The following is a 21,613-nucleotide window of genomic DNA, read 5'->3' as shown; positions in this document are numbered from 1 at the left end:
CCTAAGAAGCAGGAGGAGACACTATGACCAACAGATCTATGACCACAGAGACAGAGACTTAAAGATGCTATAATTTGAGTGTGAAGATGGAGCAAGTGGCAAAGAACCACAGAATATAAGGAATGCATTCCAGAAGCTGGAAGAGGCAAGGAGACAGTTACTCCCTAGAGCCTCATGAAGGAAGCAGCTCTGCTCACACCTTGACTTCACCCCCATCAGACTGATTTGGGGCTTCTGACCTCCAGAACTTTAAGAGAACTGATTTGTGCTGTTTTAAGCCACTAAATCTATGGAAAGATGTTACTGCAGCAACAAGAAACCAATACAAAGTTTTTGATGAGTTTTTATTGTGAAATATTGGATTTAGAAAAAAGTACAAAATGTCAATGGTCAGATGTGTACAGGTACAGTATTTCAATAGTCTATACATGTGAACAGCTTAACAGGTTCACTGCAGAATGCATATTTAGACCAATACAATCTAAAAAGGACTGCAATATTCACAGGCTATTAATACATAAATAACTGGAGCCAAAATGACCCTCACTGGTAAATGCTAATCAATAGCTGAAAGCAGCCTAAAAAAGCACAATATACGGCACACCATAGTATCTCCTTACAGGTCCACATTGAGAGGATATTAGGTCATTAGGTCAATACACTACAGATCCAGGTACTGGGACTCATTACTAATTTATACAATTGCAAAATAATTAAGTTATAAAACCAGGTCATGGAATAAAGAGAGGCATTTAATTAGGACTAAATACTGTGAAGCCCCTAAAATGTTTTAGCCTCTGAATTTACAAAGCTTAATTATTTAGACTGATTTCAATTTTTAATCGCTTACCTACAAAAAAGGGTAAGGGGCACCTTTCTTTTGTAGCAGCTCCAACAAGGTGTAAGAACTATTACACAGTTTATTTTAAAACCACAATGACCACTGTGGATTGACAAATGGCTATGAATCCAGAATACAAACAGTATAAATTTTAAAGAAAGGTAATGACTGTATTACGAATTTAGCAAATCCTGAAAACATTAAAATCTGTGTTAGGAAGGCATTAGCTATCATTGTTGAGAATATTAAATTTAGGAAATTTATTGCATGAGATCTCATAAAAACAAACTGGTTTAATTTTTCCAAGTCTGACTGATTCAACATTTTACTATCACTTGAAAATTACCCTAGATTATATGTTTCCAAACTGGATAAAAAATTATTTGAAATCAGTTTAAAATGAAACTTAGGAACAATCTACTGAAACATGAATTATGTTAAAAACAATTAAAACAATCATCCTGTGTTCTGAGGAAAGAGGATATGACATTCTTAGAAACCAATCTTCAAAACTGATAAATTTAATAACAATTTACTAAAAACAAATTTATCCTTGCCCATAAATTCCTAAGAGGAGACTTTCTACTCTATACAGTATACCTGGCAACGTTTGATACTTTAAAAATGAACTGCAAAGTCTGAATTGGCATTTACTAAGTAGGAGATCAATTCTATTACAGGCTGAAAACCACTGGATCAGAATGCAATTAGTCAGTAATTTCTCCTAACCTATCCCACCCTACCCTTAACCTTTTATAGACAATTTTAAAGACTCTGATATAATTTTCTTATAAATAGTGCCTGAATCTTACAGTAGATTCCAATTTATTCAAAGATAATCACAGAATGATTTAAAAGATATTTAATTTTTCCAGATTTGCTTTAAACTTACAATTTAAGTATGGTATACATAAATATTAACTTAGATAACCACATATTATAGAGAAAGCAGATATATGGACCATTGAAGAAAAAATTTTTTAATTTTAATAAAAGAAAATAAAACATGTAACTCACAAAATATGAACATGAAGCCATATGACACAAAAAATAAAATTATTCTACCCATACCGATTTAAAATTAAATCTTTTGGGAACTATTTTAACATAATTCAATGAATTCAATGACCAACAGTTTCCCATACCACACAAAAACAAACCACGAAGTCATCTCAAGTCTAATGCATTGTCAGTTCTTAATGCAATCTCAAACATTTTACTAGCAACTTTTCCTTCTGAAATAGGCTTCTGTACATATGAATTTATATACAAACATTTATTAAACATGATTTTAAAACAAACAGTATGTACAAAAGATCAGCATTCCTATAAATAAAAACATTAGGTGGCAAAAAGGCACTTGTAAGTAAAAATCTACAGTAGTTTTTACAAAACAAACACATTTTACCTTGGATACTGTACAATAAACATTAATTCCTATACCAATAATGAAAATACTAGTTTACTAACTAATGTTAACAATGTAACTTTTAAAAACATATTTACATATACTCTGAAGTTCATTTAATAAAAGCACCATGATTCTCTCCTATTTCATGTTGATGAAAAGTATAAACACAATTACCAAAAAACCAGTGTTCACAATTTTTCTTGTTCAAAAGTTTTTGTATTTCTGAATTGAAAACTATTTATATGAAATTAGCATAGTGTAAAACAAAAAACCAACAAAAAGCCCTGCTGTTCTGACTTCCGAAAACCATACCTACTCTATTATTGCATGTTGCATTTTATAAAGGGCACTAGTCATGCACTCCTTTACAACTGTTTAATACTATTGCTGGCAAAAAAGTTCCTGGATATCAAATAATTAAAAAGTTACTTCAAACCAGTTGAAGTTTCATTTGAATGTTTTACAACTTAAAAAATGCTGTATATCAATTACAAAAGTGAATAGGAAACACGCCAATTCATTTGGTGTGCAAAAATATTTTTTCACTACACAGAATTTAAGGGCTTCACAGAATTTTTTTCAAATTTTACATTTGCAGCAGAAACACTTAACAAATAAGCATTTTCTCAAGGGGATGTTAATATACTTCCACTTTTGTCAAACTTTTTACCCTTTGACAATGCTGCAACCTGTTTGAGTAGCTCTCTGTTTTTGGCCTGTGGGAGACAAAAACATTTACCATTAAAAATATTTCAAATATTAAGTCAAGCTGAAGAATACACACTATCAGAATGAAAGAGGTGATATATTTAGGCTCATCTCTTTGATATGTAGAAGGAAAACTTTAGATTGGTTTGTCAGCCCCCTTTGTAAATGTTTATATTAATGTGACTGTTGTCCAAAGATTCAACTGGTTACAAAAAAAGCAACTTAAAGTAAATACATTTAAAAGAAGGTCAAGTTTTTAAATACAGGGAAAATATTTCAGCTTTACTGTAAAAACCATGAAGCAAAAGCTATGAATATAAGTATTATTTTATAATGAATGAGATCAAGTAATTCAAGTGGTAATTTGAGAGGACCATTTCCAGAACAACTACAAAGACCTTCATTTTGATGTGTATACCTGTTTATAAAACATGCATAAGAGGTCCTTTCTGCAAAAATATACAGACTTTACTGCTTTGCCAAACAGACTACTCTGTTAATGATACTTAAATAATATTTTTTGAAGCACCCATCAGAACCACATCTTTCTGGTCTTTTTTTGGTTGTTCCTTTTAATTGCCATACAGTTAATCTGGTATTGGCTTTGATATAATTTGAGCAGTTATACATCATCACTGTGGCTTATGTTTGAAAATCATTTTCCTTTACAAGTCTCAAGATTTTTTTATTATCTAGACTTTTTTAACCTCAGTGTTTTATCTTAATTTTAGCCTTTGTATGGCAAGGTAACACTGCCTTCTCAGTTTACAATCTTACAATACAAACCTGTCTCAGGCTTTGTACTTAGCATCTCCCTCACCCTTCTCCAATCAATTCTCCTTAATTAATACCCATGACAACCCCCAAAATGCAAATTACCTAGCTACCTTACATTTGCAAGTCCAATCATTTTTTAATGTTTGACTGCATGATTAACAGCATTTCTCTATTCCATGATTATTAAATAATTAAGGTTATAATTAGGAGTTTCGGTTTCAAATTCAATTTCAGAAAACCATAAAGGATCTAAAAGGATTTTTATTTTCCCTTTAGAACTAGTTTGAGAAACTCAGAGGACAAATCAATGAGAATGCCTGGCAGTTAGTGAAAGTCAAATACACACACTCATTATCAATTGGTGTAACACTCAGTTGACCATCCTAGTAAATACGGTAGTCATAAATTGTTTTCTTTTCATTGTTAGCTACATATATTACTTAATTTATAATAGACTCACTGGCTAAAACAAGGAATCTTAAGAAACAAATTTTAAAATACAAACTAATGAAGGGCATAAAAAAAGGAAATGTTTGCAAAGTTGCTCCACAGAGATCTGTCAGATCTATAAGCTACATTATATAGAAGTGTTTACAATGACATAGCAAATCATTAAAAAGTTAACTTTTAAACTACCTTTTCTCATTCATGATTAAAAAATAAAATATCAATGAGTTTATAATTGTCATATTCTAAGTATGAAATACAAGAACTCAAATGTTAGATATTACAAGGGTGGGGGAGAAGAGGGAGAGGATGAGATAAATGGAAAGCAGCATGGAGGCACATACACCAACATATGTAAACACGCAGTCAGTGGGAATTTGCTGTTATGACTCGGGGAACTCAACCTGGGGCCCTGTGATAATCTAGAGGGGTGGTGATGGCGGCAGGTGGAAGGGAGTTCAAGAGGGTGGGGACATATGTACATCTGTGGTTAATTTATGTTGATGACAGACATCAAACCAATATTAGAAAGCAATAATCAATCAGTCAAAAATAAATATTAAAAAAAACATTAGGTATTGAAAGAAGTTTTTCCTCTTAATTCTTTAGCAGCGAATTTTCAATCTGCATGTATTATTTAGTATCCTAATCACATCATTAAATTTGCTGATAAACTATGTAAGAAAAAAGCCTTTAAGAAAAATCAACGGTCAGTTGCTAAAAGGAGACAAGTCTAAATCTTATTCTGATACAATTAAAATACATTTTATAATAATATTTAATTATATGCATTAAAAATGTTTTATCCTAGTATTTATTACTTCTTTATTACACACCATGCAAAAATCAATTATTTGAGAACTCTTAAGCAAGTTGAAAATGTTTAGAAATGCTGGCCTAAAGGAAAGAACATGTGGATTAAGAACCACAGATCCTTCTCTGATTCCTGGTTCTGCCATTTATCTGCTATGTAATTGGAAATTTATTTTCTCATATGTAAAACAGAACTCAAAACATCTACCTCAACAGGGGTTGAAAGAACTAATCAAATATACAAAACACAGCCTAACACAGTGGCTGGTATACAGCAGGCATTCAAATGTTATTTCTCTTTTCCTTTTTATCACCTTATCCCCTAAATGAAGGTGTATTTTTTATTAGGTATTCCTGATATTTCAGACAATCTGGTTACTATTTGGTTGGCTGGGTTTTGTTAAGGGGTTTGTTCTTTCTGGACAGTTTCTTTCTTGTGTTACTCAGTGATTTTTCAGGTGTGATAATTTCAAATGTTTTGAGAGCTATTAGAACAAAATAAATTTTCTGCTTCAGTGTTCAGTTTCTTATCACAAAAAGATGAGAAAAACAGTTTACTATATTTACTCAGGTAGAGAACCTTACTAGTACATGGCTGCTAAGGGGAATGGGGTTAAAAGAGGATACTTAACTGTGACAGAAGGTCACCAATAATAACACAAATAGGGAAGTGGTCTAACAGCAAGAATGAACACAAAACCTGAGTAACCTGAGGTGGGAGGCAGTGCAGAACAGGAGAAAGTATAGTTAAATCTGAGTTAGAAGATGTAGGTTTCTATGCCACTTCTGGCTATGTTTCCAGTTTCATGTGTAAAATGAGGACACCACATAACTCAAAGTTACAATAAGGTGCAAATAAGACCGCCTATGTAAAATTATGTTGAAAATGTACACTTCCATGTAATTATTAGTTATTATTCTATTATATGAAATTTCAGCTATCAACCAAGAAGAGGTGGGCTAAGGATACTAAACAGACTAAAATGTCAAAGAGAAGTCCCCTGTGCTCACAACTACAAAATGAAACAACGAACTGCTCTTCTGAACAGTGAGACGTACTAAGGTTTATCAAATTTAAGTACTGCTCACAGGTTTTTTGCTGTATCATTCTGAATTTATTCATGTTTTGGCTACATCAAACTGGAGATCACCATGCAGAAGATTTTATTTCTAGTAATCACTCAGCACTAATAACCGAATGAGTAAAACAAAATAGAACTACTATTTGCTGGTGGATGAGAAATGATAATGTACAAGAAGCCTAGTATATAAAAAGGGCAAATCTCTCAGAAAAGAGGGCTGATGGGTATTTCCATAAATCACCACTCATTCGGCAAACTATCCGAATGTCTACTATGTGTCAGGTTCTACTCAAGTTTCTCTTCACAATTCTTTGTAACAGTAAGATCAGCATTAGGACTAGACAACCTCTACCTTGAATTTCAGCAAGTTCCTAAATCCACTTTACAATCTTACTCAATGTAAGCTATGTTTAAACAATGAAGAACACAAAACCAAAAGATAGGAAGAGCAAATATCCCCTGGTGTTACAATGTCAAAAAAAAAGAAGGTAGGGCAGTATTAATTCCTTCCTTCCCAAGCTGCACTCTTGCAACTAATGGACCAAAGTCTGTGTGCTGCCATCTTCTATGCTTTTAAGACAACAAATGTCAGAATGTATAAATTGACAGAGTAATTAACTTAGTGCGTCTGATTTCTAAATTCATGAGACCGCAGGGAAAAAAGGCTTGAAGAAGGGGTAACCTGTGTCTATTTTGGATGCTCTCCATCTCTGTGTGCCAGACCTCAGACACCACCCTCTTTGTCACTATGGTGACTCCTGACATCACCATTCAGTTGTTCTATATACAGAAACCCTACTGAGTACACCCTGCAGTACTTGGAGGCTGGCTTGTACAGGATCCCTCCTGTGGATACTGAGAGCCCTATTTGCTGCTGCTGCTGAGTTGTTTCAGTCGTGTCCAACTCTTTGCAACCCCATCAACTGTAGCCCGCCAGGCTCCTCTGTCCATGGGGATTCTCCAGGCAAGAATACTGGAATGGAATACCATTCCCTGCTCTAGGGGATCTTCCCAACACAGGGATCAAACCCAGGTCTCCCACTTTGGAGGCGGATTCTTTACCGTCTGAGCCACCAGGGAAGCCCAGAGCTCTACTTGGCACTTTGGAAATCATAGTCCAAAGGTTAAGGTACACTCTTGGGCCTTGCATCTCTGCATGCAGCATGAATTTCCTTCACTTGAGGTCCCTGAAAATTGGTGTGTACCTCTACTTCTCCTCCCACCATCTGGGAGGAAACAGAAGAATAGCTACACAGTGTACTAAACTTAATTTTCACCTTAGTTTCATGAATCTGAAAACTCCATCTAAATTTCAGGCAAAAGTTTTCAGATTTAATCTACTGAACCCCCTCTATCAAAGTGATTTCAAGCAACTACTTTTAATGGGAGCAGGATTAAAAACTATTATAAACTCAAAATCAAAGCTGAAAGTGCTCGGGATATGCATAAAGTAGGGATACCAATATGACTCTTAAGAGAAAGAATACTATTAACCAAGTTTAGCCATCCTTGCCTAACAGTTTACATGAATTATCTCATTTACCTGGAGTTGTTCCACTGTTTCTTTGTGAGCTTTTTCCATACTGTTCATCTTTGTTCTCAAGTTTGACTCTTGGTACTGAAAATCCGCCTTAAGCTCAGTTAACTGAAAGGTTAAAAAATATATAGATATATAAATATCCATATATATGCATATATACAACCTGATGAACACACATCATTTTAAATATTTTTCACAGTAAACTCACAATTCATTATAAAATGGAGATTCCTGCGTTTTGTAATTTATCTAGAATTTCTGTTTTGTGAAATGAATTTTATCTAATTTACTAGTTTAACACTAATATTAAGATAATATTGAAACATCAGTAAAATTTTGAGAAGTTGCTGTTTTTGTTTCTTTTTAAGGTAGTTTCACTGGACACAGAATTTGGCAACTGGTATGCCAACAGGAAAGCTTAGTGGTTAATGTTCTGGAAAATGCTTTGGTTAAAACATACTTTGCATATAAAAACAAAGTAAACTGTACAACTGGTTTCGGGTTAAAATAATCTTTCAATGATAGAAGAAAAAAGGTTCACATTGGACAAGTATGAAAAACAGAGAAACAGTTGTATCAACTGAAAGCTATACTGCTTTTCCTTTAAACTTTATGTCCAGAACTCCGTATCTGATACCTCCTAAGTTCTGAGGTAAAGATGGAGAACAAAACACAGAAATACAACTAACATGGAATGAGAAAGGAAAGAGGGTTACTTTAAAATTTGCACTTAGACAACTTAAAAAAGTTAAGTGATTTGAGAAAGACAGCTACTACATGACAATTTTTCTTCATAAATATAGACGGCCTAAAGATATAAAATTTCATGACTTCACACTAAAAAATAAATTGGTATTACATAATTTCAATAAAAAAACCAGGTAGAAGAAAGCTTTTGGTCATTTTTATTTATTGATTGATTTTTATTATTTTTTTAAATTGGAATATAGTTGCTTTTCACTGCTCTGTCAGCTTCTGCTGTACAACAAAGTAAATCAGCCTTACATATATGTATATCCCCTCTTTTTTGGATTTCCTTCCATTTAGGGCACCACAAAGCACCAAGTAGACATCCCTGTGCTACAGGTTCTCGTTAGTTATCTACTTTATACATAGCAGTACAGTATAGTAACGTCAATCCCACTCCCACCCTTCCCCTTTGTATCCATGTTTGTTCTTTACGTCTGCATACCTACTTCTGCTTTGCAAATAAGATCATCTTTACCACTTTTGTAGATTCTACATGCTTCTGGTTATTTTTAAATGGTTTTCATTATGTAAGTTTTAAAGGTTTGCAGGTTCTTTTCTGTAACTACCTACCCAGTCATCACTAAACAAAGAAGTACACCAAAAAGAGAAAAAGGAAGTCACGGTGTCTTATATTCTGATTTTCTGAATAAAAGCTCTCGCTTTTGTCAAATTCAAAGAATAACTGAATTCTGTTTTCTATATTACAGAGGAATTCCTGTGCTGAAACACCAGTTCACTACAGATAAACTATGATATTCTCATCTCTATATCCTAAGTTGCCTCCATATTACTAAATTTCTGAAAAATAAGAACATATCTCTTTTCTTATTATTCTCTCTTTTTATCCTTCTGATCTAGTATGTGGCTGGCTGCAGAAGTCACTGAATGAAGTGAACTAAATTCAAGCAAATAACATGACTGTCTTATATTGTAAGAAAAAGGTGTAAATATGTAGCTATTTTAGGCTTACTATTATTTTCCTCAAAATACTGCGAATTTCCATGCCCATCAGTGTTTAAGAAAAAAGGAACACTAACAAAAACAGAAAACTTTTACCTAAATGCACTAACAGACTAGTCATGCTAGAAAAAGAAAACAAAATCTAAGGAAGCCAAAATTCCACAATTCATTACTACTTGGTTTTGGAATCACTGCTATTTTATAGTAAACTTAACCATTTTACTCAACTTTTATCTAGGTTAGTACAGATAGACCTGTCTTTGTGTAATGGAAATTTCTCTAAAATTTTGAGTGTAAAACAAATTTTCATTAAAACTAACCGAAAATATTCTATTACTAAGCAAAAAGAACCATAAGACACTCATAATTTTGCTACTTTTATGTCAATTCTAAATTTCATATACTGAATTTGCTTAAAGTAAGGTACAAATGTAGTAAAATAAATTTAAATCTGTTAACCGTCAAGGTGAGGGAAAATGTAATGTAAAAGTTACATTTTTTTCACATGAATGTCAGAAGTACAAGCCAACTTAGATTCAAGCTTTACCGTGGATACTCAGAGACAGCTATATTCATAATTATGTCTTGTTTGTAATTTTAAGAAGAGTATTTTTAATGTTTTCCTATTGCAATAATGTTTGAAGTAGGTCAAACTAGATAGTCCAGGACCATAAAACAAGTACAGATATATAGGTTCTACCCTCAAAAATGACCAGACCCCAGAAATAGCAGCTATGAGCACTTATACAAGGACTTTACATTTTCATTTCATTACAATCATCCTATGAGACGGTGTTAATACTCTCACTTTTAAGATGGGAAAATTGAGGGCCAAAGAGGTAACATTCAGCTCAAGTGCACAGAGAAATATTACAACTTTTTACTAAACAGACTATGTATTTGATTATTCCTCTTGATCTAACGTATAAAGTTCTAATAAGCAGACTTACTTTCCACCTTATATATAATCACTATCACATAGGAAATTCCCAGAGCATTAATTTTCAGTTATTTGATCCTGATTTAAATAGACAATTGGTATATAAAAGACTGCATTCAATTCAATTACTTTCTTTTATCAAAAGAACTGACACAATATTCACTTATACCTCATTTTTAAATTAAGACATTAGACCTAACTTTAGATTTCTGGCTTAGTGAAACTAATATCCAGAAATTATTAGAATTTTATAGCCCTCAACTAATTCTGAGAACTAAAATTCTGAAATACTGTTTTTATGTATCATCATTAGATGGCTTAGGTTCCAATTTGCACCTCTGTGTCTTGTAAGAATCATGCACAACACACATTACCAAGTTATTAAAGAAAGTCTAGTAAAATTTGCAGTTATCAAGCAACAGTCAAGATGTAAATCTTACCAGGCTTCAGTGAACCATGTACTTACCTTTTTATCTTTTTCTAAAATGGTCTGGTCTCTCTGCTGTAAGAGACGTTTAAGTGACATCACTTCTTCTTTCAGTTGACTTATAAGGACAAAATTGTCTGTTCCCCCACTATCTGCTGACTGATTTATAGAGCTACTAAAAAGAAAAAAGTAAAACACAGTTAAATGAAGTAGAAGGAAAATTAGCAGGTGTTCAAATTGCATAAATTAGACAATTCCACAAACATCCTTAAGGCTAATGCAAAAAAATATGTACCTGACAGAAATGGATGCAACTGGCAAATTACCTTACTAATGGCACACATTACATACACCTGCAGAAATATAATTCAGTATTAGCTTTTAGGGGGTCAATACTTCTAGTGTAAAGCAATAGGCAGCCAATTTGTACAGTAACATCAGCAAACTTTTGGCTAATGAACTAAAACAAAGTCACTCTCATAATACTTTAAATCTAAAAACATTTTCCAAGCAGGTCAATCTCAAATACCACAATTAGTTTTGTGTTTCACTGAAGATTAATTAAGATACAGAGAATTCAGACTTTTTTTTCAAAACCCAAATTTATGCCCCAAATAGAATAACATAGTTCAGTGCCACTTTCTTATTACTAAAATCAAGTTAAAAATTTTAACTGATTATGTTTACTCTTCGAGGTGACTCAAAGAAGTCAATGTAAAAGATACCTGTTTCTATTCTTTGACCTAGTAATAACTGGCAACCAGCCATAATTGTTCGACTAAGTTGAATTTTCACAGCACTAAAGGAATTAATTTTTACCTATCTCCATTAGATGGCTTAGATTCCAATTTGGGCTTTTTCTTTGGAGTTTCATTCTGAATTGCTGCAGAGGATTTATGGCTGAAACCAAACATTAACAAAAATAATTAGAGTAAAAAGGGAAGAGGCACCAAGGGAAATTTATTTTTCTTCCCCTAAAACATTACTGAACATCAATTTTTTTAAAGCCTAAGTAACAAAGTTAAAGAAATGTCACATTTTTAAAAATACATGTCAAAGTATTTCAGGAAATATATTAACATATTTACCTCTGTTTCCACAGTCCCTGTTCTTGTTCTGGACTCAGATTGCTGATTCTGAAAAAGACACAAATGACATCTAATAACAACATTTAAAACATCAACATTATAACAGCATTCTTCCCAATGGAATCAAATGATATATGTTTATACTCTTTTGATCAATGAAAGGCACATTCAACTAAGTTTTCAGACTAAGCTAATATATATTGAATAAACCACATTTTAATAAAATAAATTCTAATCAAATGACTACTGACCATCTTGTTTAAGAAAAGTACAATGACAGGGACTGAATTTTCTTTTTAATTAGGATTTTTATAATTCAATATCATATTAAGGGTTAGGGTATATGAGCATGAAAATTAACCTAACAGGGTTCTATAATGATAAAGTCTGAAAATCATCCTACTTAGGCTACCCTTACTATTTTAGACAGAAGATATTTTATCTTAAAGTTAAGGCCTTCCTAATAATCCTACATGGAGATGAGCTGGAGCAACTCAGGTAGCTCAGAATAGTGCGTCAGGCTAAACCAGGAAATATCTGAATTTCTTTCTTTCTTTCCTAGTTTTCCTAAGAATCCTCTCCTCTAAAGTCTCCAGTCTTTCATTAGGCTGTACTCTACAACAGTCAAGCTGCAAATATTGGGAAATCGCACAGAAACAAGTGATTTTACTTTTCCTTATAATTACTGCTGCCGTTTAGTCACTAAGTCATGTCCAACTTTTACGACTCCATGGACTAACCTGCCATGCTCCTCTGTCCATGGGACTTCTCAGGCAAGAATACTGGAATGTGTTTCCATGTCCTTCTCCAGGGGATCTTCCTAACTCAGGGATCGAACTTGTAGTCTCCTGCTTGGCAGGCGGATGGATTCTTTACCATTTAGCCACCTGGAAGCCCCTTGTAATTACTACTACAGTACTACTTCTTTTGCATTATGCCACAATGCTAATTACCACTTAATAATTCACTATGAAATGTCCATACCTTTCTCCTGTATTTTCACATTACCCAATCCTTCACTAACCTCTAGTTTATTCATTCAACACGTGCAAAGCATCTCCTATGTATGTATCAGACACCACGTAAAATGCTGCCTCTTGAACAATGTGGGGCTTCGGGGACACTGATCCTCCAAGCAGCTGAAAATCTTTGCACAGTCAGTCCTCCATTTAGGAGGTTCTGCATCTAGACTCCATCACCCACAGATCATGAACTATAGTAAATGTTTAGTAAAACAAAACAAAATCTGAGTATGTAAGTGGACCTAAGCAGTTTACACTTGTTGTTCAAGGGTCCACCTGAACCTTATACAACGTAAGAGGTGTTAGATGACCTGGGCTGTGCGACCTTTTGCAACTTACTGAAAATCCCTGAGCCTCAGTTACCTCATCTGCAAAATGGATATAATGCATAGCTTATAGGGAATATGAGGGTTAAATGAGTTATGTATGTAAAATATTTAGTACAGTGCTACATACACAATAGAAATATGTACATGTGTTTGTGTATGTGTATATAAAATTTATTGCTGTTGTAGGTATAGAAGTTTTTTAACCATGTTCTTAAGTGAAAGTGAAAGTGAGGTTGCTCAGTCGTGTCCGACTCTTTGCGACCCCATGGACTGTAGCCTACCAGGCTCCTCTGTCCATGGGATTTTCCAGACAATAGTACTAGAGTGAACTGCCATTTCCTTCTCCAGGGGATCTTCCCAACCCAGGGATGGAAGCCGCGTCTCCCGCATTGTAGACAGACGCTTTACCGTCTGAGCCACCAGGGAAGTCCTGTTCTTAAGAATCAGCTATAAATAAATAAGCCGGGGAATCAACAGCTGAAATTCTATCAACCTGAGCTATTTTCTACTTGTGGTGGGAAACAGCAACCCTACTGAGGAATTCAGTTGCCATTTTCTCTTACAAATTTCATTAAAAGCACTGGCAAGTCATATGCACTGGCAAAGTCCAGACCTTGAAACGAGAAAAATCACAATAGTGACTTAATAGAAACACTTGGAATCTCAGCTTTCTGAGGTGGGCTTTTCTTGTATCCGTATCAACCTGAGTTTCTTTCTTCCTCCAACCCCCATCAATTTGTATCACAATATGTAAACTGTCTGTAATCATCCCCATCCACTGAATTTCAAATATGACTCCACCGACTGGTTGCCTACTCATCACATACAAAATATTTACATTTCTTAAATAATCAAAAGGAAAATTTAAAAATCAATCCATTCTTTTTCCCTTTACTTTTGAAACCTGTCATTCTTTCAAAAGATTAAGTTATTGTGACAATGTTAGATCTCAATAAACACAATGTACATGTGTCCTTTCACCTCATGCTAGAACAAATTCATCCATAAAGGACAAGGACAAGAGATATTTCAGCTGACTCTGAGAAATAGGTCTGCCAGTGACCATCACGGTAGTTTTTTTTTCATATTTTTCCCTAAACCGAGAAGTGAAAATAAGGAAGATTTATGTTCCTTTGCTCCTTGTAATTCTCCGATACGGAGATCAGAACATTTTTTCAAAGTAGCTAGGTTAGAAAGCACTATGTAATCTACCACTGTTACGTTCAGAAAGCACTACAGCACAGTGACAAATGAAAAATGGCTAGAGAAGCAAACAGTATCAGTGCCTCAATGAACCCCCATAATCTACTACATGTGCTTGCCTAAAGTTTAGAGTCAAATGTTGTCTATTAGACAGACCTATAAAATACTACAAAAACATCATCCGTGTTCCTAAATATGGCAGAGATCAGTTTTCTGTACATGAAGCCATGTTTTAACTACCCAGAACTTGAAAAACATTCAGAGAAATTTGAGAAAATATAATAAATTCTCGTGAGTGTGTATCATGTCCCTTTTTTCTCCATTTTAATTTTTGTGTTTAATTTCCATTTTAATAGTCTTGATTTTCCCTGAAGACTAAAGCCACACTTAAAAAAAAAACAAACCTTTACACACATTAAGGGTTACTATATTACTACTATTTAACTTTTCTTCCCAAGACAATTTAAAAGTCAAGTAGCAAAAAACATAAAAATAAAAAATAAATAAATAAATAAAAGTCAAGTAGCTGATATTTGAATACAGTTCCTGTTTTTAAAAACAGCAAAGTACCACCAGTCAGATTTCTGTCTCACATTTTGGGAATCTTCAATGTTTAGAATGCTTCTATCACAGTCACAAATGACGTACAATCTGTTCTCCAAAAATACAAAATACATTTCCCAGTCACTGGTTAAAATTTATTTTAATTAAAACAAGTTAATAGTAACTGTTGCTGCTGCTAAGTCACTTCAGTCATGTCCAACTTTGTGCAACCCCATAGACGGCAGCCCACCAGGCTCCCCCGTCCCTGGGATTCTCCAAGCAAGAACACTGGAGAGGGTTGCCATTTTCTTCTCCAATGCATGAAAGTGAAAAGTGAAAGTGAAGTCGCTCAGTCGTATCCGACTCTTCGCAACCCCATGGACTGTAGCCTACCAGGCCCCTCCGTCCATGGGATTTTCCAGGCAAGAGTGCTGGAGTGGGTTGCCATGTTCTTCTCCAAATAGTAACTGAGGCAAATGTAATTTTTACAAGTAAAATCCTAACAATTCTTAGAATATTGAGGTTTTTGATATCATGAATCAATGAAGTATTAACTGTGTACTTATATTTTGACTTCATTACATGATAACTTTATTACGTAATTCCCGAAATATGTGATCTTCACATTTATGGTAAACAACACACTTACTATGTGTAATTCTGCACACTGAATAAAGTGAGGAAATAGCCCTAGACACTCAAGAGGCTTACCACATACTAAACTAGTACACAGCTAGCATTTACAAAAAGTTAACCACCAAAATCAGGTATTAAAATGCCACAGAGAACTTTGGAAAACATGCTTTCAAAGTACTTACTTATGATGGCTACTGCTGTGACGATGGTGGTGGTGATGGTGGTGGTGGTGGTGTTTTGCATGATGCTGGTCTTTCTCAGTAAGAGATGAAGATGATGAATTTGAATGTGAAGATCCAAGGCTCTTCCTTTGTTCTTTTGTCTTCTGTAAAACTCTCTTGTATGATAAAGTACAAAGCCAGCATAATAACTTCCCATCAACCTTTTAAAAGACAATACTTACATATTAGATTAAATGTACCTGTAACTGGCTATAAGTGAAACCAGGTGAAGATAAGCTGTTAAACTTCTGACTCTCTCTCTTGCACACACAGAGTTTTGCAAAATGGAAGTAAAATTAGACTTTTTCAATCTTGGGAAAACACTTGTTTAGAGGCTCACAAAATAGCAAAGGATGATATATGGACATCCATTAGTTTGATGAATTTGAATTTATAGAGAGAAATTTGTTTCTTATTACTGGCAAATAAACATAAATTGATGACAGATATATTTCAAAGAAACCTTATCTAAGCACTAACCTGAATTCTTAAATCACTGTTATTACTAAAAAGACAAAGTATCTATCATGACAGCAAAACTGTTAACTTACAGAAAAAAAGGAGAGATTGAATGACACACAGAACCAATTTTCATTTGCAAATTCACCACCTACAAGCTAAAAACTGTCACCCCTAAATCAACTTGCAGCACTTTTGTGATCATTCACCCACATGCATCTCTCTCTAGTCACTAAGTCGTGTCCAACTCTCGTGACCCCAGAGATTGTACAGCCTGCCAGGCTCCTCTGTCCATGGGACTCTCCAGGCAAGAATACTGGAGTGGAAACCCACATGCACAGAGCAGCTCAAAATGCTGGACTGCAAATGTTCCCAGATGAGGTTGAACAAGGTGATGTTCTGCTGCCTTTTTTCAGCTCTCACATTATAAACAAGTATCCTTTTCACAGTCTACTTAGTGTTTTTTATTGTTTTATTTTTATTCTATTTATTTTTTATTGTTTTTTTACTGTTTTTATTGGTGATTTCACTGTTAACATTGTCCCCAAGTGTAATGCTAAAGTAATGTAGTGTTCCTAAGCACAAAGTGGCTGTGTAATTACGTGGAAAACTGTTGTTCAGTTGCTAAGTCGTGTCCGACACTTTTGTGACCCATGAACTGTAGCCCACCAGGCTCCTCTGTCTGTGGGATTTCCTAGGCAAGAATACTAGAGTGCGTTGCAATTTTCTCCTCCAGGGGATCTTCCCAACCCAGGGATTGAACCCATGTCTCCTGCATTGGTATGTAGATTCTTTTATCACTGAGCCACTTGGGAAACCCTTACGTGGATAACACCTATGTTAGGTAAGATTCAATCAGGCAGTTATAGTGCTGTTTGCTATTGAGTTCAATGTAATCAATCAACAATGTATATTAAGTAAGGTGTCTTTAAACAGAGACATATACAAAACAGGATTAGATATTGATTGACTCTACCACATTGTGACCAGAGGCAGGAACCTAATCCTGTATTGCTCTAAGAGTCACAGTTCAGTTTTCACTAACTCAGTGTTCACAGCAAGTTTATAGAACAAAACTATGACAAACAATGGGGAGGAAAGATTTCTTTCCAAAATTATTAAGACTAAATCTATAAAAATCAGGTTTCTATCTTCTATTTGTTCACACAAGAATGCTGAAGGGACATGTTTTCCAACTAGGGTACATAGTTGCTGTAGAGGGACCTAGGAGAGCCCCTCAAAGTGACAGTCATCCTCCAAATCAACTGACACTGACAGACATCAGGAAGCCTGTGTGAATGCTCAGCAGCACAACGTCACACACATACACATACTTTTACAACAGGGAGAGGGAAAAAAAACAATGATATAAAATATGAGCCTCAAATCAAAAGGCACATGACTTAGAAACACATATATGTTGAAGCGTCATCAGGTTTTTTTTTCACACTAGCAACATCAAGTAACCAGCAAAAGGTTAAGTAGCTGAAAGGATTTAAAAGCAGTCAGCAGTTTTTTGCACACAAAATGTTGGATAGCCAAATAGTACAGAACAGCCATCACAGAATACTTTTTAAAGTACGTGTGCTGTGCTTAGTCACTCAGTTATGTTCGACTCTTTGCGACCCCATGGACTGTAGCCCGCCAGGCTTCTCTGTCCATGGGGATTCTCTAGGCAAGAACACTGGAGTGAGCTGACATGCCCTCCTCCAGGGGATCTTCCCAACCAGTGATGGAACCCAGGTCTCCTGCATTGCAGGCGGATTCTTTATCATCTGAGCCACCAGGGAAGCCCAGGAATACTGGAGTGGGTAGCTTATCCCTTCTCCAGGGGATCTTCCCGACCCAGGAAGCAAACCGGGGTCTCCTGCAATGCAGGTGGATTCTTTACCAGCTGAGCTACCAGGGAAGCCCCCTTTTTAAAATAGAGTAACCTTGATTGATCAAGATGAATCTACATATGATGCCAACAAGGAGAAAATGTACTGTTTGAGCACTATCATCTAACCACCTGCTTTCAGGGACTTAAAGAATACATCAAGCTTCAGTAATGTATTAATCATAAAAACTTCCAACTTGTTTGTGATGTATTTAATTTCCAGAAGACGTCATAACATAAATAAAACATACCTTTCTTCTTCCTTCCTCCTTCCGATCAAAAGCACATTGTTGTTTGCACTGCTCACAAGTCTGAGGTGGTCCATATTTTTTTTCTGAATTTGTGCAACGCTGACACTTTGTACCAATAAATGCCGCAATTATGTTACAGTACTGACAGGGCTTAGGCTGAAAAAAACAGATATGTATTTTCTTTAACTGAGACATTTAAAAATACTAAAATTCTGGTGTATAACCTAATCTCAGTGCACAGTACATATTCCAGGAGTTAATTAAGGAAATGTCATAATGGGTGAAAAAATTTGTTAATTATGTTGCCCTATTATAGTCAAAGACATTTACTTTATTCGTTTACTAACACTTATTTCTACACTCATGAAACTTTTTACTCTATTAAATAAATAACACCATGAGAAATGTATTTATGATTCGCACAGTATGTTATATAATACAAAAGCTACACGTAAAATAGTTCCAATCAAAGGAACACACTTATAGAAAAGTTTCATATATCCATATTTGAGAGAAAGAATTTCTACTAATGTCCTGTTAGCTTAATTACGTTATCATTTATTCAGCATACATTTAACAGTTTTCATCATATAAGTACAGATGATGCAAGGAACAGATGAGTTTTCAACTAAAAAATTTGGCACAAGCGAATTCAATTCAACTATAACAAACATACCTTGATTTTCTTTGATATTCAAGACAACCCAGATTTTAGAAAGCCTTAAGGCGAGCAATTTTACTAATCATGACTTTAATATACCAATAATGAGTGCAATATACATAAAAGAAAAGAATTATACTAGGATAACTTCTTGACTTTTGAGACTAAATTCCTGAACACTGTGCCGTATACAAAAATTGTCAGAGATTCTAAGGAAGGGGGAAAATATAATTATGCAAATTATAACATGTAGGTTTTCTAAAATCAGGAGTTTGTTATATTTGACTCTTTAAAGAATAAGATCATAAATATATATATTTATGTGCATATATATAAACATGCACATAATATGACTGTTTTAAAATATTGTCTTCCCAGTTGATCCTCCATAGAAAGTTTCTTTCCTGAAATATTTCGCTACTTTGAAACATTTACGAACACAGCAATATATTTTTTAAAAGGTGAATCTTTGTGAAAACATTAACAGATCTGTGCCAATAAGATAAAAATATAATATATACTTACAGTGCCAAACTGCTTCACATTTTGAGCACACTTCTTACAAATTGTATTAGTTTTGCTGAAAAAGAAATTGTATATAGATGATGAAACTTATGCAGCACAACGTTGAACTAAAGCACGTAGTCAAAGTGTACTATCAGTAAAAGTGTACTATTTGCTTTAGTAGTACTTAAAACTTATTCTAACACAGAGCAAGAATTTTTCAAAAATACCAACGTAAGATCTTTTCAGGGCTGTATATTATCTAAGTTTACTCCTCTTAATTAAGATAAATGTTTTTACATGTTTTTATTGCATATTTTAAATGGAAACAAAACTAAAATTCTATCATTTCCTATTTAGTTTCAAAATCTTCACTTGCCACTATGTATGCACAGCATCAGTGCCTACATAACCTTCCACTGTTTGTTCTTCACTATTATGATGATTATATCTACTTGTGAAGAAATTATTATTCTTCATTATCTTTTCATAAGCTCTTCTATGGGTACTGAGCCTCTAACAGGAATCACTCCATTAAAAGATATGTGTTTTTCTTCCACTGGTGACAAGTTACTAGACTTTGCTATAGACCTTTCCTCAAATCCATGTCAGTACTAATGTTCTACCTTTTTAAGTTTTTTTGATGTGGGCTACTTTTAAAGTCCTTACTTGGACTTTAAACAAACAAGGCATGTTGGATCTTAGCTCCTTCACCAGGGATGGAACTTGTACCCCCTGCACTGAAAGGCACTTAACCACCGAACTACAAAAGATGATCCTGTCATTTTTTTTTCACATCTTAACAATAACAATTGATATTTGCACTTTTCATTAGCAAGGCTGTATATTTTCCTTGCAATATTTTTTATTTCCTCAGGTATAAAGTATAGCTGTAAAATACTAATTTTTGGCGAACATTCTCTCTCCTACTATGTAGAAACATGTATTAAGCGCTTACAACTAAAATTCTGAGAAACTAAATCACTTTATTTTAAAAAGCTTTAATATATATATGGGGTTACAAGCCTCAAGTATTCCTTACAGACAATACTTTGCCTTTAACAATCAAAAACTGTTCAATATACAAACCTCTCTTGTTGAAATTCTGATCTGCAGTAAGTACATTTTACAATAGGATGTGCAATCCGACATTCCTGTAATAAGACAATATATTAGTCAGTATCTATCTCGAAGTCCCAAATTTCACTTTTCTGGTGGAAAATTATTACTCAACCTAGTCAAATGCCTGAAATGTCAATAAAATCTGTCCCCCAACGAAGACAATTGAGTGATTTTATCAAATAAGTGGCCAATTACAGCATAATTCCTTAGGGAAGGCTTAGGTGTCTTTGTCTTTATTAGATGTGGGGGGTACTCAACAGATGAAAATTACAGAAAGCTGTCAGGGCCGACCCCGAGGACTGGTTAATGTGAAACTACTTGTTATTTTGCACCGTCGCTCACAGACAGCATCCCGGCTTTAATGGGATGGGAGGAGCTCCAAATCTTAGAGCATTCTGTTCCCAAGCCAGACGCTTCGCTTTCCCGGACAGGGAAGGAGGATGCCATCAGCTCTGCGGCTTCGGGTTCCTAGCAAGAAAGTGCAAACACCGTCCTCTGCCTCCCGGTGGAAGGAGAGGACAGACCATACAGAAAACCGAGAGGAAAACGTCTCCACCCCGGGGTCTCTGCGGCATAGACAGGTGGCTGCCTCACGCAGCCCCACCCAGAGACCCCCTCAAACGTTGCTGGGGCCCGGACCCTTCTCGGGCCGCCTGGAAGAGGGCAGGGCTCTGTCCTCCTCTCAGGGGCTTTCCCAGCGGATGCCCAGGTCCTCGGAGAACCGGGTCTCTGGGTGAGGAGGCGAGAACTCCAAACCCCCAAGACGCCACCGAGGAGAGACAGAGAGAGGGGGTGGGGGGGCTGCAGTGCCACACGGGCACCCAGCTCCCTCGGGCCACGGCCGAAGAAACCCCGCCCGCCCGCCACCCAGCGCCCACGGACCTTGCAGAGCTGCTGGCCCTGGGAGAGCTCCTCGAAGGGATAGCGCTGGGTGCACTTGGTGCAGGCGTACAGGGCCGAGGCCGCCATCCTGCTCCTCAGCCTCCTCCTCTACCGCCG

At 35.3% G+C, this 21,613-nt stretch overlaps 1 protein-coding gene across 2 annotated transcripts; it reads right to left on the bottom strand.

Annotated features, from left to right (window-relative positions):
* Positions 1–413: 413 nt before the first annotated feature.
* On the bottom strand, positions 414–21,583 carry FAM76B (family with sequence similarity 76 member B). Of its 2 annotated transcripts, none has more exons than XM_068988460.1 (10): positions 21,497–21,583; positions 20,582–20,646; positions 19,514–19,568; positions 18,328–18,483; positions 15,700–15,899; positions 11,785–11,832; positions 11,516–11,596; positions 10,736–10,871; positions 7,623–7,724; positions 414–2,968 (listed from the first exon to the last, which is right to left on the bottom strand). In XM_068988460.1, the coding sequence occupies exons 1-10, from the start codon at positions 21,581–21,583 to the stop codon at positions 2,879–2,881; spliced, it is 1,020 nt and encodes a 339-aa protein (XP_068844561.1). In that variant the 3' UTR covers positions 414–2,878. The 2 variants fall into 2 exon arrangements, with proteins under 2 accessions (XP_068844561.1, XP_068844562.1); XM_068988461.1 differs by having other exon boundaries at positions 10,736–10,868.
* Positions 21,584–21,613: the final 30 nt, after the last annotated feature.

Source organism: Capricornis sumatraensis, chromosome 16 (assembly GCF_032405125.1).
Source record: "Capricornis sumatraensis isolate serow.1 chromosome 16, serow.2, whole genome shotgun sequence".
In the NCBI taxonomy this organism is placed as follows: domain Eukaryota; kingdom Metazoa; phylum Chordata; class Mammalia; order Artiodactyla; family Bovidae; genus Capricornis; species Capricornis sumatraensis.
This window is presented reverse-complemented; position numbering and strand designations above follow the sequence as displayed.